The sequence below is a fragment of the Triturus cristatus genome, chromosome 7, assembly GCF_964204655.1.
Source record: "Triturus cristatus chromosome 7, aTriCri1.1, whole genome shotgun sequence".
Lineage (NCBI taxonomy): Eukaryota > Metazoa > Chordata > Amphibia > Caudata > Salamandridae > Triturus > Triturus cristatus.
This window is the reverse complement of record NC_140590.1, coordinates 302,314,712-302,340,577: the sequence shown is the minus strand read 5'-3', so window position 1 is coordinate 302,340,577 and position 25,866 is coordinate 302,314,712. Positions and strand designations below refer to the sequence as shown.

At 45.4% G+C, this 25,866-nt stretch overlaps 1 protein-coding gene across 2 annotated transcripts in view; it reads right to left on the bottom strand.

Annotated features, from left to right (window-relative positions):
* Positions 1-456: 456 nt before the first annotated feature.
* LOC146809501 (transcriptional enhancer factor TEF-1-like) overlaps positions 457-25,866 on the bottom strand; it is a 245,183-nt gene continuing 219,773 nt past the window's right edge. For both annotated transcript variants that reach the window (XM_085616338.1, XM_085616339.1), the window contains exons 8-13: positions 18,809-18,873; positions 17,546-17,679; positions 8,378-8,551; positions 7,787-7,927; positions 3,373-3,525; positions 457-2,224 (exon numbers count right to left, since the gene is read on the bottom strand). In XM_085616338.1, the coding sequence (XP_085472464.1) occupies positions 2,111-2,224; positions 3,373-3,525; positions 7,787-7,927; positions 8,378-8,551; positions 17,546-17,679; positions 18,809-18,873 (781 nt within the window). In that variant the 3' untranslated portion in view covers positions 457-2,110. The remainder of the gene's footprint in view (positions 2,225-3,372; positions 3,526-7,786; positions 7,928-8,377; positions 8,552-17,545; positions 17,680-18,808; positions 18,874-25,866) is intronic.

The following is a 25,866-nucleotide window of genomic DNA, read 5'->3' as shown; positions in this document are numbered from 1 at the left end:
AACAAACTGAAGATGGAGTCGATGACCATGCGCACTATCCACAAAAGGAGGAGTCACCTACCTCGTGACTACAAAGACTTCTTCGAAGAAAAACAAATTGCAAACATCTCGGCCCAACACTAGATAGCGATATATGCACAAGCAAGTGATCTATAGCTCACATGCCTCGAACATACTTGTACCAAATGTCCTAGAGATGGTGGGCAGGTAATAAATGTAACCAATCAATCAACCTAACTTTAGGTCGCTCCCTCAGCGCCAATTCACTTATATTCCGGAGTCCCAAAACACAGAAGCCGAGGGTTCAGCTAATCAAGGATTGCTGAGGGTGAGATGACAACAAAACAAAATGGAGGAGAGGAGTTACTGATGGTGGTGTGGCTGCTAGAGGTGGGAATTATCAAACTAAGAGGAGGAGGGAACAGTGTCCATCAAAAGCATCACAGTGGCGTCTAGTTTTAGTAAGTACACTTCATGTTTTTATTGTCATTCTCATAACAAAATATCACATCCACACAGGGGCGCATCATTTGGCTTTTTTATGACAAAAAAATACAAAGAAATAAAGAAAATTAACTTTTTTAGGCACCAACTGTGAGATGGGGATAAAGAGCATTGCTTCAACTGGTAAACTGAAGGCACAGCTTGAAGGAACTTGTCTGAATCTGGCACGAGAGAAATACCACCCCAAGTCGTCTGGGAAACAGTCCAAGTGATGCTACAAAAGAAGTACGTTCAATGCATTTTGATTAGGACCCGGAATGGGACCAGGCTTGTCTGTGTGAGCTGGTGATCCTGGGGCTGCTCAACAAACCATTTTTACTCTCATCTTCAATACAAAAGCATGATGGGAAATATAGATATATCTCCACTTTCATCTTAACCCCAAAAATACAGTATTAGATGGAGGTAAATTGTATTACTTTGCTATTGCTTTGAGGAGCTTGCTACCACAGTTTCCAAAATGCTGCCATTTAAAGGTTTGTAGATGGTTATACGGAACACCAGCACCGGGTCGATCTCCAAATCTGCCAAACAAAACAAACGAGGCAAACTTTTTACAGGTGTGCAGTTTGGCCAACAACCCCTGAGTCCTTATGGGTGTGCAATCCTGCTTTTGCTGAAACAGAGCTATTATTTCAGAACACTCCAGTGCAGAGGTACAAACAAACAGTGTGCTACTGTGGAAAAGCAAGTCGGCGTAAGAAAAGAAATCACTGCAGCTACTTCACAGACGGCACACCTCCATGAGGACCAACCAAGACATACTGGCAAGTCTTTTAAGGCCTTCTTGAGAACAGAAACGCCAGATCAAAGTGATTTTGAGAACTAGGGCTTTGCTAGGCCATAGAGAGGACAGTAGAGCTGCTATAATGTTTTATAAGTTATGCCTGATGTACATGGCCTGATGACTAGCCCAGGGATCCTTATTATCTGAAACTATGGAGATGTGACCCCACAGTTCAGGGCGGGCAGCTTTTTGAGCAGCGGGGTGGGACAGATATTGGCCGGTCCCTTTCGCAAAGCCAAAGGTGCATTGTTAGAACCATGAGGACCTGCTTCTTAGAGCAAAATAACTGCAATAGTTGAGAAGCTCTGACTTTAGCATTTCCATTGTATTTTGTGAGGATCAATAGGTGGAAAGCAGACCAATAGCAGACACATCCGGGTATCAGCTGGAAAGAACGTGCGAGTTCCGTCAACCTGGTCCTGACTCTTTCGATCATCGTCCTCCAGTTAGATCCTCCTCCAAGTCTGTGTGCAGTGGTTGTGTCTGAATTTCGCATAAGGCTCGATATAATTATAAGGCACCTTTGCGATCAGCCCCTTCACAAAAGCAAGGTGGCTGTTTGGTTTGTTTCAATGTCTTTCTGCAGCCCTTGGATCTCCCCACATTATATACTCATATTTATATATATATATATATATATACTTTTTGGCTCCTAAGTACCACAGAGAAAGTTTGGCCGAGGTGAGGGGTAATTTCTGTCTCCCCCTCTCTCGTAGTGTTGCACATGGCTCCCTGGGGGGCGTTTTGAGAGGTTCCTCTATTGGAGGATGGCCGGTCCCACAGAGGGCTTTGTCCATAGTGGGTTAGAGGGCCTCTTGATCAGTCTTTCACCAACCGGTAGATGTGATGCTGAGCGCCATGCTCGCTGGTTGATACCTCGAAGACGTAGGCTATGCAGAGGAGCAGCTCCTGAGTATCGCGGTTGGTGACCACCTGTGAAGAGCAAGTAAGTGTGCATTATTGATTGGATCTCTTCTACATACAGTAACATTGAGCAAGTGACAGAGAAAAAATACTGATGGTGAAGAAAAAAGATGAGAAAGAAAGAAATCAGCAGTGATTAGGATCAAGCAAGATAGGGAAAGTGGAGAAAGACATGCAAATGAAGAGATAAAGCAAATGAGGGAGCAAGAGTGGGAGATTCACCCTTCTGGCTCTATTACGATATCCCTCTCTACCTATAGATCAATGCATCATCTCACCTCACTAGTTACTGCTGGTTGCCCATTTGAGCAGAAGCAAGGGTTTTTGCTTTCCCAAACCACTTTGAATTTGTTATCTATTGCAGGAGACATCCGGAGGGACACACCTAATGATTTTTTGTCATCTAACCTTTCAACCTTTCCATTAAAATTATGCTCTCTTCCACCCATTCCCTACCCACTTTCTTTGACTCTTCCTTGTCATTTACTTCTCAGTCATTTTCATAACGTTTCCACTCTTCTTCCCTAAAGGTGGTCCCATTCAATTCTGTTATCTCCTTTATCCCTATATCTCTCCACTCCCACACATTTTATTTCCATCCCCATCCTTCTTCTCTGATGCCCTTCTACTTGACTTATTTCCTCTTGCATTTCTCATTCCTCCTTCTCCCCTTCCTTCCTGCCCCCAGTTACTACCACTTCTTCAAATCCATCCCATCTATCTACCTTTCATCCCTTCACTCACCCTTCTTCAGTACCTTTTCATTCCCTTCTGATTTATCCCTTCTATACCTCTCCCCCTCTTCCCTACCGTACACATTTTATCCCCTCTCCTACTTGCCTTATCAGTTGATCGCCACTACCCAAATCCTCTACCACCCTCTACGTTCACTTGTTCCCATTATCTCACTTATGCCTATGCTACTCTCCTATGCCACTCTCCTCGCCAACTTCTCTTACGTCTTTTTACACCTTTCACCTCTATTTCCCCATACACTGTCTTGCTCCCTTCAATTACTACTCTTTTCTATTCCTTTTATCAATATTTAATTTGTCTTCTCCTTTCACCATCCACTTTCATATTCGCCTTTCATACCCCCCCCCCCCCCCCCCCCCTATACTCATCACTCCCAGCAATACCTTCCTAGCCCTTCTCACCTGGAGGATGGTGAAGTTTTCCAATACGCTGTTCATCATGTATTTCTCGGGCAGCTGTTTCAGCTTGTGAACGAAGTTGATGAGATATTCACACATGGGTGAACGATGAATGCGGTACAGAAAGCGTCCATTTTCAAACCGTGCATACTCGGTCTGTAACAATAAAGAAAATAGTGTGGGGGTGAGGGGGAAGATAGCAGTCATAGGAAACACTTTCCCTCTTCCTGTTCCCCATGCTTACAGCGTCTGCTACATTCCCTCCACAACTAATGGTGACTGCCAGACCTCTCTTGCTTTCCTCCGAATGAGGCTTGAACTACAGAACGGATGTCAAAGGAGCTACCACATTAAACAGAAAAGTAAATATTGACTAGCAATGAACTGGCTTGATAAATAGTAATTTTTCTTTGCATCAATCCTCAGTTCAGCCTAGTCAACCATCTTGTAGTTTACTGTGTTCTCACACCAACTTTCAAAATCTGGAGGCCTCATGAATGTTTTACTTATGAGAGACATGCAAAAAAGTAACTAGCTACAATGAAAAAAATGGCTACATGACCACTAGAGCATCACATTGTACGTGCAGGCATGTGCACACAGGCAGCCATCTTGGAATGTTTTTCCTTTACTGAGAATAAAGCATCCCAAGATGGCTACCGATACAAGCATAAGCATGGTGATGCAATTGTAGGCATTTCAGCATATTTTTAAATGTTTAATTTACCATTCCAAGATAGCCGATGGTCATTTTCAAACAGTAAATTAAAAAAAGTATGCAGGAGCTCGAAAAAAGTGGTGAGCAACCCATTAGCAATGTGCAGATGACAGGCTCTCGGAAGCAATACAACAATTTTATAACAAGCATTGGCATAGCCAATAGGTCTCACCTGTGGGACTTTATAAGTGTTTAGCCAGGGCTATTGGCAAAACGAGGAAAACTTTGTCCTTGAAAGTCAGAGTTTTTAAGCGGCAATTACCAGAAAAAGTGGACAGTGAACAAGGAACTAGAAGAAAAGCGGTAAGGATAAGAATGGTGATGGGGTGGGGAAGATAATAGAAAATAGGCAGCGCCAGAGATGCTTGGTTTATGTGGCAGTAGATGTACCAGGCTACAAACAGCTGTAGAGGAATTTGGGAATAGAGATGGACACTGGGGGAGGGGTACCATGATATATGAGTGGGTAGATGTACCTGGGTAAAGGTGAGGTATAGGTGGTGTTGTAGATGTAGAGGTATGAGGGTACAAGTAGAGGTTCTAGGGTTACATATAGGGACAGAAGCGCTAGGGCAAAGGCACAGAGAGGTAGAAGCGAAGAAGCAGGGGAAAGGCACTAGTGGATAGACAGGGGCACAGGTTCTAGGATATAAATAGTGGGGTTGGTGGTAGTGTATTGAGAGTGGTAGTGGTAGTAGAGTAGTGGTAGAGGTACTCTGGTATAAGGCAGTACTAGAGGTAAAAGGATATAGGCAGGAGTAGGATCAGTAGGTCATAAGGTGTAGCACAGGCAAGGGGTATTGGCAAGGGTAAAGGTTTTAGGGTACAGGCAGGAACAGTAGTAATATGGTAGATCTCGAGGTGGTGGGTATATAGGCAGCAGGAGAGGTAGTAAGGTAATGGGTGAGGTGGTTGTACTAAGGAAGAAGTAGGGGTAGACGTACTATGGTATAAACTGGGGAGCGGTTCTGAGGTATAAGCAGGGGTTGAGAGGACTATAGCAAAGAAAAATCATATTTGAGGGGTAAGGGTCTTTGGGCAGGAGGAGATATAAAAGCGAAAGGGTGGCGATAGCGATTTGGAAGAAAGTTGCACATGGGTATTGCTGTAAAACGGGAACAAATAATGTACGTAATCCTAGGGGTGAAAAGGAGTATAGGGATTTGTTCGACCTGAACAGATGGAAGAGGATAGCAAGGGCCTAGATTTTTTTCCCTGGGGCAGCAGCCATAATGGCCCAGCTGCAGGAACCTGCAGAGCTCCATGGCGAGCTCAGCCCTCCCTGTTCCCTGGCCACGTATCACCCAATATTGGGTGTAGAGAGAGCTCCATGGCACGGCTGCCACCAGGCAAAGTATAGCTCATGTCAGCATAAACTCTGCGGCCTCCCTGCCCCACGCACTCACTGTGGAGCACCATGGCGAGCGCAGCTCTCCCCAATGTACGGCCACGCATCATCCGTTATCGGTCGAAGAGAGAGCTCCAGGGCGGGGCAGCCACCAGGAGAAGTCCAGCCCGTCAGCATAATAAACAATGCAGCCTCTCTGCTCCTGGCACTCCTGGGTGAAACGAGTTGAGGGATGCAAACTCATTTCCTGTGACCGCCTGTTATGTTTATTCTTGTGCTGCATCACCGCCAAAAACGCAACAGCTATTGAACAGCGTCTACAACCGACAGCTGCATAAATGTTACTGAATTAAATAGAGGTGGGCGAGTGTGCGCAAGGCGCGGCTGCCATGTTTAAAGATACACAGCCCAAAACTCCCAAGAATGTTGTTACAGTAAATGAATAGAGGTGGGTGAGCGGTGTAGAGTAAAAACAAAGGAGTACGTTGGAAAAAATGACTGTGCCCGAGAGGAAGAATAGTATTAAGCCAGAAAGAGCAGAAAATCTGAAATAAGGAGGAAGGAACTGACAAAACAAGCCATGGACGAAAAAGACAACAACAAAAAGCGCTGCCCTGAAAGTGAAAGCGACCGTGCTGTGTTTTATTAGTAACATGATCCACAACAACAAGGGAGGAATGCAGCTGCGCGCCGCTGCTCGCTCCCGAGACCCAAACGCCATGGGAGTGAACGTTTAGAGACAAGGCGGGACATGCACCTGTCTTTGGCCATTTGCGTGCTTTCATTATGGAAAGCCATACGCAAAGGCCAATGGAATGTGTGGGAGTTGCCAGACCCACACGGAAAAGTCTCTGGGAAGTTTGAGTGCTCACAAGAAGCCTCCCATAGAGCAGCGCATGTGCGCTGTGCTAGGCTCGACCTCAAAACTAATATTTAACAATTAAAGCATGGAGAATGAAGAGGAGGGGCTAGGGAGCAACAGACAAGTGGAAATGTGGGAGGAGGAACAGAGAAAGCAGGTGCGGGGATGTGAAGGTGAACGAGCGGACATGGTTGTCCCAGGAATGCACGGTCATGGAATTCTAAAACACAAATAAAAACAAGAATTGGCATAGCCAATAGGTCTCGCCTTTGGGACATTACAAGTGTTTAGCCATGCAACAGTTGCGTAACTAAATAATTATAAGGTCCCAAAATCGAGACCTATTGGCTATGCCAAGCGGCCTTGCGGCCGCGAAAGTTAAAGTGATCGCGATTGCGATCAACATCAAAGCGGCCGAGCGGCCGCGAAAGTGAAAGTACATGCACTGTAGCTCTAGGCCTGGTAGCACTTTTTGGAGCCCTCTCAATAAGTTTTGCCAGACCAGCACATGCGCTGGGTCAGGCGAGACCTAAAAATGTACCCAGATGTCAGCAGTGGAGGAATACAAGTTATCCAGGTAGGAACACAGTTAAGAAAAACACACCACAGTCAACACAAACACAAAAATAGAGAGGAAAGTTATTGAATAAGGAACAGGAATTTAATGACATCCACGCTATGCATTATCCATATGGAAAACAAGGTTGTGCAAATTTCCAGCTAGTATGACACATGTTTCTTAATGTTCTGCGTGCGCAGCCCTGGCTTACACATATACAGTGTATGCACTCCATGCAAATGAGAAGGATTTCTACACCCAGACATAGAAAACGGACAGTTATTTGCTTGCAACAATAAAGAATGACATATTTAACACACTCTCACTGACAGCACAGTATGAGTACCAGAAACAGCATGAGCCTGCATTTTGACTAAAATATTATGACAGCAAAAAGCTAATGGCAATTTCTATTCCTAAAGCTCAGTTAGTGTATTCTTTGGAGGCGAGATCTTATCCCAACTAGCAGATACCCACCATGGAAAATTAGCGTTACTGATAAATAACCTCTTCTAATGAATTCATGGATTCATAAACCAATAGTTAATTAGGGATGGCCTATTGATAAGCATCTGATAGAGCACTTGTGAATGAGGATGCAGAGGAACCTTGGAATAGAAATATTAACTTGCCATCCTGTAGCTCTGAGTGGCATCCACATTGACCTTGGAGTCATGAGTCATAGGATTTAAATGGTCACCTGGGGTAGTCCTGCCATTGGGGATTGGCCTGATACAGTCAGAATTTTTTACTCCCATATACTCTCTAAAGTATTATACAGGTAGCAAACGGATTCCACCCATTGTAACTTCATACATCCTGTGAGGAGCTTAGCCGGCCTAGCCACATCTGAACTATACACGGCCTATAGCTTCACTACTACAAACAGTCCGCTGCACAAACCACCCTTCATTACAATCTCATGCTCACCTCAACCTTTTCCACCACTTGCTTTCCGAAGGAGCAGACTTTTGAGGAGCAGGTAATGGTCATGTTCTCTGGGCTCTCATACTGGCTGCTCACCCCATAGAACATGCCTGGCTCGTCCTGCACGGTGGTGTTGAGGTCAGCCTGCCATAGTATAGAAATATGGTGAGACAAAAATAAAATAAGCAGGGAGAATGGAGACTCAAATATTATGCCGACACACTAAAAACACTGAACTTGAGGCGAGGAAGGAGCATAACAAAAAAAAAAAAAAGGAGAGCGTGGGGAAGGAAAAGTGGGGTAACAAAACAAATCAAGAAGAAAACAATAGAAGAATGATATAAAATGGAAAAGATGGGAGAAAAAAAAGGTAAAGAAAAAAAGAAAAGAATGTGGGGGATAATGAGGAATATAGGAAGGAAAAAAAGGAAAGGAAGGAAGGAAAGGGGGATTGAAGGAACAAAATAAGTACAAAGAATGAAGAAAAGAAGAAAATAGAATGCAAAAAGCACAGCGTGTGTAAGTAAGAAAAAAATATGCAATTATACAGTATGTTAGGGAAAAAACTGTCTTCTGGTGGAGCAAAACACTCACCCAAAACTTGACAAGAAAGAAGGCATTGGGTGGGCCCTTCTCGTAGAGCTCCTTCAAACCACCCTTCTTTTCTGGGAACTTGTCGTAGATCTGGTGAACATCAACGGCCTCCAAGAGGGGATCACTGTATGTCGGGTTGGACTGGCTGATGTGCACGAATAGGTGTTTGTTGTACTGTACGGGAATTAAATAATGCATATTATCAGTGCCCACATGATGCCCAAAGATTGTGTCTACTGTGTGCGGCTACTCTATATACTGTGGGAAATAGAAAACTTGGGAGGACAAAATACCTAAATACGCAGGTTACATTATTCTCCATTTGTTTTATTGCAGTGTCTTTGCAAACCAGGATAATCAAGAATAACGTCCCTGCATCCACTTTCCTTTAGGATAAATGGTACTCAGGAAGGAGTTTCTATCAAACAGGTTTGCAAATGGCACAGCCGGGTATTAGTAGGGTAAACACACTTCATACTCTCCTAGGACATTCACTATCCCTGATAAGAAACATTTATTTTCATCCAAGGTGTTTACATGAATGTGTGGGTAAACAAGAGTGATATATACAAATGGAGATCTGGTTTTCAGGATGAATATAAGCTACAGAGGTGCCGGACATTTTCTCCCAGATATTGTTCTGGAGATCACTTACCGTGTCCCTGATCAGTCGCATAGCCCTTTCAAACAAGAATTTGCAATGCAATTGGTCTCGCATTTGCGATTGTCGAAGCTCTTGGCATTGTAAATGACAATGCCTTTTATTTATCTGTTTTGATAATAAACACATAAATAAAAGGCATTGTCATTTACAATGCCAACAGCTCAAACTCTTGAAAATGCCAATTAATTTCAAAGAAGCAGCCGCCATTGTTCCGGTCTGCTTGGAAAGTGAAAGCACGCATGGCGCCCTGAATGTTGCAGGAAAGCTTGTCGTGCCTGCAGCAGGAGAAACTCCTTAACCCCTTCCACGCGCGGCAAATTGCGATGCGAGGGGGGGTGGGGCTGGGCATGGCACTCAGGTACTCAGGATGGCTCCCGGCCGTCATAAATCACGGTGGGCTTGTGCTCATGACGGCCGGGAGCCGTCCTAACTCCGCCCACTAATTAATTCGCCCGGACAGGCAGGGAATTTGCCGCGCATGGGTGGAGCGGCAACGGTCCGACGGCTCCTGGCCGTCATGAGCACACGACTACCGTGACTCATGACGGCCGGGAGCCGCCCTGAGCATGGATATGGTTAAAGAAAATAGTGCTTGCACACTAAATAAGACATACCATGTAACAACAGAAGTAAGAGGGTCAGTTCTCATGGGAGGTTACAAATGAAGACAAGGGGGTACGAAGGAGGGACTAACACACCTATTAATGAATAGAAGTCAGCATTTACAAAAGACAATGACCCAAGCCAATGAAATATAAGGGCAGAGAGTGGGAGGAGCTACAAGTCCATACTCGAATACAGCATTCCTGGCAGAGCAGCTCATGTGCTACCCAGGGTCGACCTAAAAAGTTGAATCTCCCCCCCCCCCCCCCCCCCCTTTTCGCATATTTACCATTAGCTTGGTCTGCATTTTTTGGGGGACCTAGATCAGCACCTGGGTGACTTGTTCTGGTATTCTGTGAGAAGGAGAGTGGCAGTGACTAGACTCTTTCTTCTGGATGATTCTGGGGAATTGAGGGCTCCGCACTTGGAGCTCTACTACCTAGTGGCCCAAATACAGCGGCTGAATAGGTGTCTCAAAGGGCTTTACCTTGAGGAGGCTACAATACAGATACCACCACTCCAGGTGGGAGACTTGAATACAATGTTACTCACATCAACTCGGCGTCTCCACCATCACCTTTGCTTCATCCGGGTGACTTTGCATTGCCAATCCTGTGCAAGCACCCTCACCAAGAGGGCAATCCCACCCAGCAATCCCCTAGTGGGCTCTCAACCCTTACTGGTGAAACCGGCCTCAGGGACCTTAGTCTCTGGCATGAGTTAGTTAATCTGGAAATGGTAGGTGACCTTTTCAAAGACGATAACCTGCTTCCATTGAGGAGCTTGTCGATAAACTCAACCTGCACCAAGACCAATTCCTATTACCTCCGAGTCCCTCTTGGCGTGATGAATCACAGTGAGGTCCCTGTGCCTCCATTCACAATCCCTTCCCAACGTATAAACCACCCTCCTCAATTACTATTCCTGTTTTTATGAGCTTCATTCATGGCAGACGCAGTGCGTGTGCTCCAGCGATTTGAGCTAACCCCCTATGTGCCGGTGTGTTTGAGTGAGGCATGCTTCGATTTGCAGCAATTCAATGGGGTAGCCGATTTTATTCCCCGTTGGGAGGCTTTAGATCCCCCAGGGCCTGCAAGGTGTTTGGGGGCCTGCCGGGCAGGAGGTGAGATGCCTTCCTTCAGCCAGGGTGGGCATGTCTGGGTGCCTGGGTTACGGTATCGCCTTGGCACCCGAATGTTTGGCCTGCAAGGCTCTCTGTGAGGGCCAGAGCGAGTGAACCACCCACTACCCTATTGTTTGTGCACCAGAGGCACATGTTAAACTGGCCAGATGTTATAGTCTCCTTCCTCAGTGCCAGTACGCACATGCAATCTACAACCTGCTGCATTGATTGTTGTTGCTGGTGTTACTACGGCATAGTCCTACTGCATCAATAGCCTTGCAGCGCTGGAGGGTCATGGCCAATGCACTGTATTATAGCTTCGCAACAAGAGCCATTTTGGGCAGTACACGGTCGGATTTTTTGGGTGTTTGCTTTATGCGAACTGAGCCACTGGAGCCCTAGAAGCTGCACGTCAGCAGCCGGTGTGGGGGCTGTTTTTTGTTTTTAACATTTTACTTTATTTATTACTGTTTTCCAGGCTTGACTGGCTCTGCGTCTGCATAGTGGACCTTGTGGTCCGCAGCAGTTTTCTGAGGCTCTGGAGTTGCTGCATTGTGGTGCCTTTCTATTCCTGCTTGCGGTGCGGCGGGATATGGAGGCTGGCTTTCAGAGTCCCCCGGATTTCTATGCAACAGCAGGGGGTGCCAGGAATGGGAATAGGATTTGATTTGCTGGCGGGGGAAGGGGGGTGGGGGGGGGGGGGGGGGGAACTGGGAGGTCCATACAGTACTTTTTTGGCCCTGTTTTGCCCCGCTTCCACGTTCTCTGCCTGGCGGAGGCAGTATGGGGGAAGCATGCTCTGTGTGTCTTTGTGGGCGGCTATGCTCCTGCAGGGGCTCTGCTGTATGCGCTAGTGACAGATGTGTGCTTTTGTAGGTGATCTTGTGGAGTTCTTGATACAGTACAAGTGTATATATGCTTTGAGGGGTGCCTGTGGCTGAGTGCTATTGCTGATTGGTGCTGGCCCTTCCCTCTGGTTTCAGTGTCCTTTTGGGCAGAGTTCACTCAGTTTTACGCTGCAACATTACAGCTTTTGAATATGCAATTACCACTTTTGGGTTGTGGTCTTTTTGCTAGGCGGGGACAATACACTACTTCGGTTATCTGTCTGCTGGTTTGTTGGTTTTGTTGAGCTTACGGCAGGATTAGAGGTGACCATTTTTTCTGGTACCAAGGCTCATTGTGGCCTAGTGGTTATGGTCTTAGACTCTCAATGTGGAGATGAGTGTTCGGCTTTGGTATCTCTGCAGCCCTATTTTTGGTGCATTACGGAGCCTTGTCAAAGTGGGGGGGGAGGGGAGGGAGGGTCGGTGTCTATGGTTTCCCTAGTGAGAGGTCCTATTCCTGTTCTTTCCATGTGTTGTGTTTTTAGCCCAGAAAGGGTTGACAGCGGAGTGTCACTACCTGGTCGGGCCCCTCAGGTCAGCACTCCAGCCTATGGATGTCCTGTGGGCACTAGACCTGTGGTTGGCCAGTTATCAGTTCCTGGTGCTGTGGATGTGGAGAGTTTCAGCTGGTGTTGGTTCTGTAGCTCCTGTCCGACTGTGTGGTGTTCATTCCGTTCTAGGGGCTGTCCTGGATGTAGTTTTTTCCCCTGTGGTCTCCTGGGGCCTGCTGGTCTGCAGTCCTTCGGGTGAATGCATGCCTTCACGTTCCTGTTTGTCCGAGTCTTTGGAGGTTCTGTGGTTTTCGGTGAGGTCGAGCCATTCCATTTCCAGGTCTTTCGGTTTGGCCTGGAGTACACTTCACAGGTTTGTAACAAGTTATTTGCTCCCCGGTTGATTGTTCTTCGTCTGTGGGGGATTTCCTTCTTCTTGTGTCTGGACATCTGTTAATTGTTGGGGCTACTCTTCCCTGTATTGTTCACATGTGCAGACGGTGCGGGTTCTTCGGTCTTCTCATGGCATCTGTGTGACTGCTCGGTAATCGCAGCTGGTTCCCTCTAGGGATAGCGTTTTTGTTAGGGCCAGGTTGTGGGCATTGTGTGACATTGCCTGAACTCATGGATGCTGTTGAGTCATATGCATCTGCTGGTTCTAAGTTTGGTTCCTGATTAGGTGGTCTCTCTTTAAAATGTGATTGACTTTTTCACCGGGTGTATGCCACAGATGGTCGATTTCTGGGTTGGCAGCCCTGCCATGTCCTTGTCTGTTGGTCTGTTGCTTCCCTCCATTTCCTTTGATCTAGAGGTTTCTGGTTCTGTTGCGGGAGCTGGGAGCCCAGATGGCTCTGGCATGGTCTTGCTCTCTTTGGCTTCCTCTGTTGCTGGTGACAACGGCGCGTCTGGGAATGCGGTTCCTTCTGGTTCCATCTCCCCCGAGGCTTCCATGTCTTCAGATGCGATCCCTGGCGATCCTCCAGCTGGCTGCTTGGCTGTTGCAGTAGGGATTTGTTGTTCAGCCTCTGTCTCCTCTTCTGTACAGGCATCTTGGTGGTTGTTTCCCAGGTCGTGCTTGGAATTGGAAGACATTTCAAGCTTAATGTGCTCGGGTGGATCCACTTCCTGTTTCTCTGCCTCAGGTGTTGGGAGTTCTCCAGCGTGGCTTTCAGTTTGGTCTTATAACAGCCAATCTTGCGGGGCGGTGAGTTGCGCTTATGGCTTCCAAGTACCGGGGGAGGGGGTGGGGGTCTGGTGGACGATCGGAGTCTGGTATTTCAAATCTTTGTGGACTTTTCCATTTTTCGTCTAGTCCCTCAAGTGGTGTGTCCCTCTTGGGGTTTACAATTGGTTTTGTGGGCTCTCCAATGATTTCCCATTTGAGCCTCTGGCATCTATGGGGTTTCACCTTCCGCCTTAAAGGTGTTTTTTCGCGGTTGCTGTGCAATCTGCTTGCTGGCTGGGAGTGCTCGGTTAGTTGTCTTCTCGGTCTCCTTTTTTTGTGTGTTTGATCACGGGATTGTTCTTCGTTGGGACCTGGCTGTGTGCACAAGGTATTCTCAGCAGGAATTCTGTCTTCCATTGCTTTTCCTTGATCTTTGGTCTCGTGAGGACGTGGCGCTTCACTCACTAGATATGCGACAGCCATTTTTGATCTTCCTGGTATCGGGATGGCGTTCCTTTTCTTCTCTACTTTATTTGTGTACTTTGGTTCCGCCCAGAATGGGGATGAACCTTCCACTCAGATATTGTGCAGGTTGATTAGGTCAGTGATTCTGCTCACCTATAAGCAGTATGGTTGGTTGTCTCCTCTGGGGATCGAGGAGAGGTCTACTCTGGGCATGTCCGATTATGTTGCGGTACTCCACGGTCCATTTATGCTGTTTGTTCTGTCGGGTTTGCCGCTTGGGAGTGACCCCAACTTTTGTGTCCCATTATTGGGTGCTTCAGGGTCCGGTTGTTCCGAACTTGTTGGATTGTAAGTTCTGGCTTCTGTGTTGTATACAGTTTTCATTTTGCCTGTGGGTTGCATGTGTGTTGGCCTTTTCTATGCCATTCTCCTGATCTGTTTTGTGGCTGTGGTACATGTCACTATGTGATTTATCACAGCGAGAGGGACGTGGAGTTAATGCTGCGATTACTTACCGGTAATAGTATTACTCTGAGTTGTTTTCTCATTGTGATAAATCGGGCCCTCCCTCCCATCCTGTAGTCAGTCTAACGGTGTGGTGTGTGGACTTGGTACGGAACAGGAAGTGAGATAGGGAGGGGGGTGTTTCTTACGTTGGGAAGGGATTGTGAATGGAGGCACAGGGGCCTCACTATGTGATTTATCACAGCAAGAGAAGGACTCAGAGTATTGCTATTACCAGTAAGTAATCACAGCATTACACAAACTATGGCCTTTCTCTGATTCACCCCTTCTTCCCCCCACAACCCCTCCCTGAGTGCAATCCTTTTGTACAAACGCTCTCCGCAATGGTTGAAGGTATATTTCTTAGTTTTACAAATTCCTCATTCTACATGCTTCTCTGATGCTGACCCAATTTACAGATAAGTCGGGAAACTAATGTCAGCACAGCCTTTCACAAGACTAGCGGTTGATAGGATTCCCCATTTAATCTCACGTAAAATTTGAATTGATACAGCTCTTTATATTGCACAGAGCCTATCTTTCTCCTGCAACTCTCAATAGATGCTCTCTGCAGGCAGCAGCCTCCTGCACCTGCAGCTGATTTACACTCATGTTCTAGGCCTGTCCACTCCTGGGGGCGTTTTGGACTTGCATTACAAATTGATTGTCTATCACTGCTAAATCAAACCCTATTGATTGGTCTTTCAAAGCCCTAGGACTATACAAGCACTTCAATAAAAAGACTGGCCAGCTAAAAAACTGTCAAACTTAGCACTCCTCCTGGCCAAGCATATGATTACTTCTCACTAGAAATCTAAATCTCCACCCTCAATTGTGACCAGGTCATGAGTCTTCATGAAATAGGCTGAAGCTGAAGGATCTGTCTGTCCTATGTAGGGAGTCCAAAGGTCTCCGGAAGCATTCCGTTGCAGCCCGATGGGACCCACACCACTCCCAGATTTCCTCTTCGCTTCTTGAATATCACAAGAGGCTAAAGACCTGACTCTTTGAGTAAGGCGCCCGGAAACCCACCCACCCAAGAAGCACCAGGATACCCTCATGGATGATATGGCGCTCTAAAAATACATATAATATAATATTGGGATGAGCTCCTGGACTGCCTATAGTCGACATTGGCTGATCATACTCCCCCAGCCACATAAATTAATACTGAGTTGTTGCACGTTAAGGACTATTCATTGGCATAACCGCCCAATGCATTATATCTCTAGGACTCCAACACCTGTCTTTTTCCCTGTGGCATCCTGTGGCCCCATTTTAACAGTTTGTCCATTTTGTCTTACACACTTACACTTCTTCATTTGAAGGCCCTCTCTGTGCCACACTAACTCTCAACCAACTCTGCCCCTTCACCTCCACCCCCCCCCTTGCCTCTGTTCTTTACCCAGTTATATGCACTAGGTTGAATTTGATACTTATGGACTTCAAAGTGCCATGATTATCGTCAAAGTATAGAATAATGCTGTTATAATGTACTTAGGCAGCTTCAGCCAGGATGAGGCTGCAAGTCTCTTTATGAAATGCTTATTTATTGCAATATACTTGGGTGCTATGATTTGAATCCAACATCCAGCGTAGGAAACTATCTTTAATTACAACAAATGCATGCTTAAAAGCAATAATTGAACCTTACCATATTATGTGATCTACCTGTCAGTACAATTATAACTGGAAATTACTATATCTACAACTACTAATGTATGAAATACCAAAACCCCCCAGTACCTTATATACCACCAATATGCCAAGAGGTTTGTGTCACCCTTAATGTCTATTCCATGATGTCACAACAGATAGATAGCTGGCATTCCTGGTTCACTACCGCCCGTAACGCTCACTGCCCATGCCTGACCATCACTCATATACACATAAATTCCAATGTGCCATGTCCAGAACTATCTCCATATCAAATTTATTGTATTATTATTATTATTATTATTTATTTATTTATTGTTTATTGTAGTATGGAAATAAGCCAAAACATACACAGCATCTGAATGTTTTTTAATCTGAGATCTATTTTGTGACTTACTTGTTCTTTTCAAAGATAGCCCTCCCCACCTTCACTTCGTTTTTTGTAACTGTGATATTCACATAGCTTTCTTAAAAAGTGACAATAAAAGTGTGGCAGTCATTCTTTTTATCAAAATGTGTGCCAGTGACTACTTTTGTAAACAAATTCAAGTAAAATGAATATAATCTCCTGCTTCCCCAATAAGGACTCTTGTGCATACAATGCAGCACTAAATAAGTGTTACAGCGGAGACGATCACCTCCTTCCCTCAATGTCACATCTCTAGTAGATTCTAAGCAGTGGTTCATGACCTGCAAGGGTTCCTGCTTCGCGGCCCCCTAGCTTACAACCCTGCAGCAGCATTCTCACTTCATTTATTCTCATAGGTATTTAAACCAACCATGCTATCCCAACCATCTGAGGCTGTCGGACACCCATAGGGCTTTCCAAGGCAGTAGAGAAACAACATCAAATCTGCTAACCAAGGATCTTCCAATGACAGGGAACCCTACCTCCCCATGTGCTACACAGCTGACAAAGCCTTCTTCTCATGGGTTGCTTTCTGTCCATCAGACCTCTAAAAACAAATTTCCTGAGAACACTCGTTCAGAAATCGATCAGTGATTTTGCCTGTAAATTGACAGACATCAATGTGACTTGGGTCAATGTCCTTTTAAACACTACCGGATCTTAGACCCGGGGGACCCAACCCACTTAAAGCCCTGTTTTAACCTACAAATAATTGATATCAAATGTGTTAGTGTGGTAAGCAAAATGGAAGAACACTAAGGAGTTCCTCAAGATGGCGTTCGCCAGGCTTTTACTTTCTGATTGGAAGAGTTACAAAGGTAAAAGAAAAATGCACAGATGGTCTATTGAAAAAACAGCTATAGTAGTTCAAGCCAATCTTTCTTAAAGTAGTAACTACTTTTATAAATTTATCAGCTCCTATTCAAATTAATAAAATCTAGCAGTATCAGGTTTTACTAGACAGTACTTCTCACACTGTTGGAGATCTTATGTAAAAGCATGTACATACTGGCAAACGAGAACTTATTTACTGCATTTTGAATACAGTAATAATGACGGCTTGCGGCCTGTTCATACAGAATAAAACGCATACTATTATCATCCAGGAACGCATATACTGAATTGATGATAGTAGGACTACTGTGCTGACAGACATGGAACTGTGACCAGCCGAAGGCATTCTAGGACATGGAACACTTACAGATTCTGGGTCTCCTTGCTGTTCCATGAAAGCTGAAAACTCGACAAGCCGTAGTTTGGGTGTACCGATGGAGCGTCCCTGCCACGCTGGGCCACTGGGGACCGGAGACAGGCTAGCTGGAGAGGTGTTATAACCTGGCAAAGAAGCATAAACATATCTGTACAATTCAGACATAAATGAGCTACACTACACCCCCCTTTTTCTAGAGCATCTATATTATACCCTCATCCCCCGAACTTTGGGTGAAAACGTGGGTTGCATTCTTTCTCTTCTTAGCACTGCAAAGGAGTACGACCTTAATGCCTCTCGCATCTTTCACACATAATGCAACCACAGGCATAATCTAGTGGCATGGGTCACATCTGCCATGGATGAATGTATTCCATGTTTATTCAACATAAAAGAAAGCAAATTATTGTATGCAGCTTGCCAGGTTTGCGAGGGTAAGCCTTCAATCTGCACAAGGGCCAGCGCGCAAATCGGCTGTCATTAGTGGTCTGAAGACAACAACGTTTCTCGCTCCCTAGGGAGGCATGTTCAATCTTCCAGACTTAGGGCCTAATTTACAACAGTGACGGATGTCCCATCCACTGAAATATAAATCCAATAGGATATAATGGGCTTTATATTGCGGCGGATGGGATAGCTGTCATCGTTGTGATGGAGTAACTCGTCCACCAAGATCTAAATCAGGCCCCTAATGTCAGTCTTACATATAGCCTCAAAAGGGGAAGTGCGTAATGGATATTTTGGCTCCTTTGTCCAGTCCGAATTCCAGCATCCTTTGCACTTCCAGGGGGCATCAGTCCTGTTTAAATGTCTTGCTAATTTTGAAGAGTTTTCAAAAGCGGTTCCATACTTCTGAACGTCCCCAAGAATAGGTTTAAAGCATAAACAGGGCACACTCAAAGAATATGTTCTAGCTACACTAATGTTCCCGCAAAGCGGCTGGACAGAAAATCCTTCAGACAGCTCATCGGTGTCAAAGACCGGGAAGAAGAAGAAACCAAAGATCAACTGAGCCTCACTCTCCTCTGTCTCACTTTGGGGCCACCCTATGCATCTAGGATACATCTGTTCTGCAATGCTCAGCACATTTACTCTGCGTCAACTGAACCATGCGGCTCTACATTGTTCTGGGAGGCAGGAGACACAAGGAAGGAGACAGAGGCAAATAAGACAGGAATCAGAAAAAGAGACGGGAGAAGAACACAAATTATGGGATGGGGGAGGGGGGGGAGAAAAATGTCTTCAGTGACTTACCTGGGACAGGTGGAGGAGGCCCAGCAGGCTGTAAGGAGTAAGGCGGCTGAGCAAATGGCTTAACACTAGAGAATAAATAAAAAGATATGTCAGTGTGATTTGTCATGAATGAGCTATCACACTGCTGACTAATGCATATTTTTGTATTTTAAAATGCTGTGATGAGATTGATTTGATACAATATAGACTACACTATGTCAAAGTAAGGGCCCACTGAGGATTGCTCAATGGTCCTGTGAATCCAGAAGAGTGAATAGCCCTTTGTAGCATGAACAGCACACAAAATACCTTCAGGGATATAAGCACTGGGGGATTAAGTCCTTCTTAGTGCTATGTGATTCTTAATATGGCTATTAGATGTATCATTTAATATGATTGTATGATGTTTTGTTATGTATGGTATGGACTATCATTTGTAGTATGGTATGGTCTGCCATTGTATAGTATTGTATGGTATGGCTTGTCATTGTATGGTATGTTATGTTATGGGATAGTACGGCCAGTCGTTGTCTACTATGGTACGGTAATGGTATGATATTGTATGGCCTGTCATTATATAGTATAGTGTGGCCTGTCATCTTATGGTATGGTATCGCCCGTCATTGTATAGTATGGTACTGTATGATATTGCCGGTCATTGTATAGTCTGGTATGGTATGACCCGTCATTGTAAAGTATTGTATGGTAATCTTTGTTACAATGTACAAATTAAGCTACAGAAGAGCAATAGAAGCAGGCAAACAAGCATAAAAGAGCTTTACAATATTATGTTATCTTCACTCTAGAATGATGAATCAAACCCATAATTGTGCAAACATTTTTATCATGCTCAAGATATCTACAAATCATAAAACACGTACCAAAAATGCACTATGTTACAAACTAAACAAGTTAATACTTAATAGCAATAGTGCAAAGCCTTTATTGTATTTTAAAATCATTGTTAAAAGTAATGCTAACAACCTGTAGCATGCTGGTGCTGTTATGCTGCACCAAAGAGTATAAGGGGGTGAATGAAAATTAAAAGGGAGCGAACACAGGAAACGGTGAAAGCAACAGCACAGAGCAAAACCAGGCGCACAACAACCTAAAAAATTATACACTCATACAAACTGCAGCAAGTAGAAGAATAAAATAGGTCATGTTAGGAAGTGGAAGCAGCAGAAGGTCACTCCCCAAAAACAGAAGCAGTACTTGGTCAATGCTCCAGGGGGCAGGGGAAGCACTTGAACAGAAGGTGAAATAAGCACACACTGACCAAACAGGAGTCAGCAAATAAGAGCAACAATTAAGCCAACGTATGGTAAATAGTGAGTTGGCATGTAAACAAAATATCTCTCAAGCAACTGCGCATGTACTGTCTCAGGTGAGACCTAAAAATCTATCACTACCTCGTTTTCGAACATCACTGCAAAAGTGTAAACATTAAAGGTTATCGCAGATGCTATAAACATAGGTATCTGTGATTGGATCACATGAGACCTTTTCTTGTTGATGAAATATCCCAGATCGAAGAGAGTAGCAAATCAGACAAAGGCTGCCTGACAAGTCAGTCATCATACAAGGGAAACCAATGTACTCACTGGAGGCGAAGATGAGCTGTCACTTCTAATTTCACTTTTGTGAGTATTTTGAGAATAGTACAGTATACATTCTTAATGCTTAATCTTTGACTGAAAATTCAGGTGCTGCTGAAGCTCTTCTTCGATTATGGAAGAGTTTAATCAGTGCCCATCAGTATGGACGATAGGATATGATCTAGTGCCATCATTTGAAAGACTCCACTATAAAAACTGATTCTGGCTCTAATAGGCTCTAATATCAGTCTGATGCCCGGGATTTTCTGGAATGGAATCTCTGTTCTTTTTCATTCTCCAGGATTAGCTTAACTGCTTACAGAAGAAGTTTTTGAATTTCGAAAACAAGATTCACGCATGACTTCTGGGATATTGGAGGACACAAGGCAGATCCGGATGAAATTTTTCAAAAGGTTTCAGGTTTAATCAGAATTGAAAATTCACTATAATAGCGAATTTGCCAATGATCCTCCCACAATGAATGTTTTTCTGAAAGCCCTAAACATATTGGGATAGGCTGATAAGAACACTGCCACTGAGATTTAGTGGTAATTGCACTCAAAGATTAAGAACAAATGTTACTTACCTGTAAATCCCTGTAAACTGTGGTTCTCCAGTATTGGTGTCTTTCATAGATTCACATGCTTGAATATTCCCCGTCGTCGAAGTCCCACGGTACATAAAAAAGCAATATATATATATATATATATATATATATATATTTAATAAACACTTCAAGTGTTCTCTGTGGTGCCGTGCTTTTCTTCATTGCGACGCACCCCAGGACTAAGGGTGAAGCGAGAGAGAAGTTTGTTCTATATATATATATATATATATATATATATATATATATATATATATATATATATATATATATATATATATATATATATATATATATATATATATATATATATATATATATATATATATATATATATACACACACTTTGGATTTTAGCGAAAGCTACAAGGGCAGCGGCAGCCACCAGGGACTGGCCCCTGGTTTTGGACTTCAGCACGCTCGAAAATGGTGTGCAAGGAGATTGCGGCATACTTCTATTAACGAACTTTAACAGCCATCACTCACCGAAGTGAAAGATTTGTGAGGCTGACAGACTCACTACGATGAGCAGAATGCTCCATGCTGCAGTCCATCGTGGCGCCCACTAGAGGGAAATCACCGTGAGATAAATTGAGCAATCATCCGGTTCGAGTGAGTTAGTGCGGCCCCCAAATGCCTGAAGCTCCTCCTCTGAAGAAGGCCAAAGGTTGGCCGAAATGCATTAGGAACAGTGGAGCTTTTACGTTTGGAAAATAAACCTTGAATGTTACCGCGATGTGTGCGACTCACTCTTTCCCTTGAGGAGAGGTTTTTGTAATATATGAATAAAATACATATATAAATAAACATTATATATTTTAAAATAACATACAAAGTCAAAAGTACCATAGGATAACATTGACACGTGGGAATGCATTGAAAAAAGAAATCACTTTACTGACATATCCATGTCGTTTTTATAGTCCAAACTCCAGCCAATCAGGAGCAAACACCCTCTATAACATGGGTACTCACAAACTTTCTCTCAGGGGCCAAATTTACAGTGTGGTTTGTGGCCGAGGGCCGCAACGGTGGGGGCGGGGCGGCACTAATGCAAAAAAGATTGTGACCATGAGGTTGAGCACAGGTCCCTGCAGCAGACGCCTTCGTCCACTGAGCCACCAGACCCGGCATACATCTATCTATCTATATCTCTCCCCCTATCTCTCTCTCTCCCCCTGTCTCTCTCGCTCTCCCTCTGTCTCGCTCTCCCTCTGTCTCGCTCTCCCTCTGTCTCGCTCTCCCTCTGTCTCGCTCTCCCCGTCTCTCTCTCCCCCTGTGTCTCTCTCTCCCCCTGTGTCTCTCTCTCCCCCTGTGTCTCTCTCTCCCCCTGTGTCTCTCTCCCTCCCTATCTCTCTCCCTACCTATCTCCCTCCCTGTCTCTCTCCCTCCCTGTCTCTCTCCCTCCCTGTCTCTCTCCCTCCCTGTCTCTCTCCCTCCCTGTCTCTCTCACTGCCCCTGTCTCTCACTGCCCCTGTCTCTCACTGCCCCTGTCTCTCACTGCCCCTGTCTCTCACTGCCCCTGTCTCTCACTGCCCCTGTCTCTCACTCCCCCTGTCTCTCACTCCCCCTGTCTCTCTCTCCCCCTGTCTCTCTCTCCCCCTGTCTCTCTCTCCCTCTGTCTCTCTCTCCCTCTGTCTCTCTCTCCCTCTGTCTCTCTCTCCCTCTGTCTCTCTCTCCCTCTGTCTCTCTCTCCCTCTGTCTCTCTCTCCCTCTGTCTCTCTCTCCCTCTGTCTCTCTCTTGTGAGAAGTTGGCCTGGTATATGCTGCTCACTAGTTCTAGTGATCACCTTGTACCATGCCAAGCAACCCTTATGGTGGTGGTTGAAGTCAACCTAGATAGACCAGCTATCCTAGTGGTAGCATGGACAGTGCAGTCTGCAGGCTAAACTCTTGAGGGCATGTGAAGCCAGCTGTTTTACCATATGTAACCTCCTTGAATACCAAATGAAAGGACACCACACAGATATATATTCAAAATATATATGTATTTATTTACTAAACGTATCCCCTATACTCTTTATGAGCACAGAAGCACATTCGTTAAAACAAGGCAATGTTTAAATATACAAAAGTTGCACAATTATGGATGGGCCCGGGTGGCCCGCTAAACCATATAGTAAAATAGTGGTATAAGAACCATGTATAGAAAAGTAAGAAGGCCTAGGGCCTTGAGAATTGCTGGGACTACAATAGTGGTATAAGAACCATGTATAGAAAAGTAAGAAGGCCTAGGGCCTTGAGAATTGCTGGGACTACAAGGAGCTAACAGTAGTTAGTGACCAGGAGGCCCACAGGATATGTGTGCAGTGTTGAAAGTTACACACGTGCACCTATTGGATTCAATGGGTGCGTAAAAGTCATAAAGTTAAAGCAAAGGGAGTCTTCCGGATGGACCAGAACCTAACATCTGGAAACCTAGACACTAGAGATGTTTCTCTACACAGGAGCACCGGAGTGCCAGCGTTACCTTACCCACAGAAAGCGGGTGCATAGGTGTCAAAGTGCGTCGGGTTTCGTCGTGCAGGTCTATGGAGCCTGAAGATGAAGATGCTGCAGGCGGCCAGGCGAGAAGAGTTCCGGTGGATCCAAGGGTGGATCTGAAGAGTAGAAGACCTGAAAGCAGAGGGGACACTGTTCAGAGTCACTAGCCAGTGACCGGCGTGGAACCAGGCGATGTCGGGTGCCAACAGGTGAAAAAGCGAAGCTTGTCTCTGCAGCCACGTGGAAGTGAAGATGTCGGCGACGTCCAGGAGTCACTCACGAGCTGTCCCACGAAGGATCTAGCTGATGACGGTGTCGGCTTCTCTATGGGAGCAAACAGGCCTTGGCTAATGCAAGCCACGCAGGAGTCGATGAAAGCTTGGTGCTCTAACCAGCAAGGTCAGAGGGGCTGCTCCTTTTCACAGGAGCAAGGGCCAGTCTGGAGCAACCAGACCAGCAGTGTTGTTCGTAGATTTCGTCGCCCAGATGGCCACTAGCCAACGGGCCAGTAACCGGGATGACGCGTCGAGTGGCAAAAATCAAAAGCCTGCCTCCAGGATTGTTAAGGCCTGCCATAGGAATGACTGATAGATATAGTATGTCTATATCTAACATATATAGACACATGGAAACCTAAGTAAGAGGTGATTACACCAACTTACCCCAACTGAGTGATCAGCCAGTTGTGTCAAATAGTGAGGCCAGGCCAGGGGTGGCATAATACATGCTGCAGCCCCTGGTAGACCTTGGATACACCTATGCCCTGGGTACCTGGGGTACACTGTTACAGGGTCTGTAAGGTGAACCAGTTCCAATTGGTAATGCACCTAGTGTGCATTGGCATTAATTTAGGGAGAGAACAGCAGGGCTGTGGGTCTGATTAGCAGGCCCACAGCCACACTAAGTCATAAAACCAGTGAAGCAAAAGCAAAAATTTGGGGTGACCATAGGATAGCAGACCCTACTCTCCTACACAACCCCCCCCCCCCAAACGCAGGGACATTAGACTAACCTTGACCAGTTGTGTCTTCATGTTCTAAGTGGAAGTACCGGGAGAGACCATCTGCATTACCATGGTCAGTCCCTGGGCGGTGCTCCACTGTAAAGTCCATCCCCTGTAGGGAAATGGACCACCTGAGTAGTTTGGGGTTTTCACCCTTCATCTGATTTAGCCATAAGAGGGGCTTATGGTCGGTCTCAATCTTGAAGTGAGTTCCAAATAAGTATGGTATCAACTTCTTCAGGGCCCACACCACAGCAAAGGCCTCCCTCTCAATAGCTGACCAACGTTTCTCTCTAGGGGTCAGCCTTCTGATAATAAAAGCAATGGGCTGGTCTTGACCATCTACATTAAGTTGTGAAAGCACAGCTCACACCCCCAACTCAGAAGCATCTGTTTGGACAATAAACTCTTTGGAGTAGTCAGGACTCTTCAGGATAGGTGCAGAGCACATGGCCTTCTTCAGGTCTTCAAATGCCTTTTGACAGTTTACTGTCCACTGAACCTTTTTGGGCATCTTCTTGGATGTCATATCATTAAGAGGAGTCACTATGGACCCATAGTTCTTAACAAACTTCCTGTAGTACCCAGTCAGGCCTAAGAAAGCTCGGACCGGAGTCTGGGTAGTTGGAGGGGACCAGTCCTTGATGGTCTGGATCGTACTCTCCAGTGGTTGAACCTGGCCTCCACCTACAAGGTGGCCCAAGTAAACAACTTTACTCTGCCCTATCTGGCATTTAGTAGCCTTGATAGTGAGGCCTGCCTTTTGCAGGGCCTCTAGTACTTTTGTCAGGTGGATCAGGTGATCCTCCCAGGTGGAGCTAAAGACAGCAATATCATCTAGATATGCTGCACAGAAATCATCCAACCCAGTGAGGACTTGGTTCACCAACCTTTGAAAAGTGGCAGGTGCATTCTTCAGACCAAAGGGCATCACCACAAATTGGTAATGACCTCCTGGGGTTGAGAATGCTGTTTTGGCCTTAGACACCTCAGCTAACCTGATTTGCCAATAGCCAGCTGTCAAATCAAATGTGCTCAAAAACTTGGCAGAAGCCAGTCTATCTATGAGCTCATCTGCCCTTGGAATTGAGTGTGCATCTGTCCTGGTGACAGCATCGAGTCCTCTGTAATCCACACAGAACCTCATTTCTCTCTTTCCATCTTGTGTGTGAGGTTTGGGGACCAGAACCACTGGGCTAGCCCAGGGGCTCTCTGAAGGCTCAATGACACCTAACTCCAGCATTTTCTGCACCTCAGTCTTTATATATCCCTGACATGGTCAGGTTGCCTGTAAATCTTGCTTTTTACAGGAAGACTGTCACCAGTGTCCACCACATGGGTACACCAGTTAGTCTGACTGGGTGTCAAGGAGAACATATGTCTATAGGAC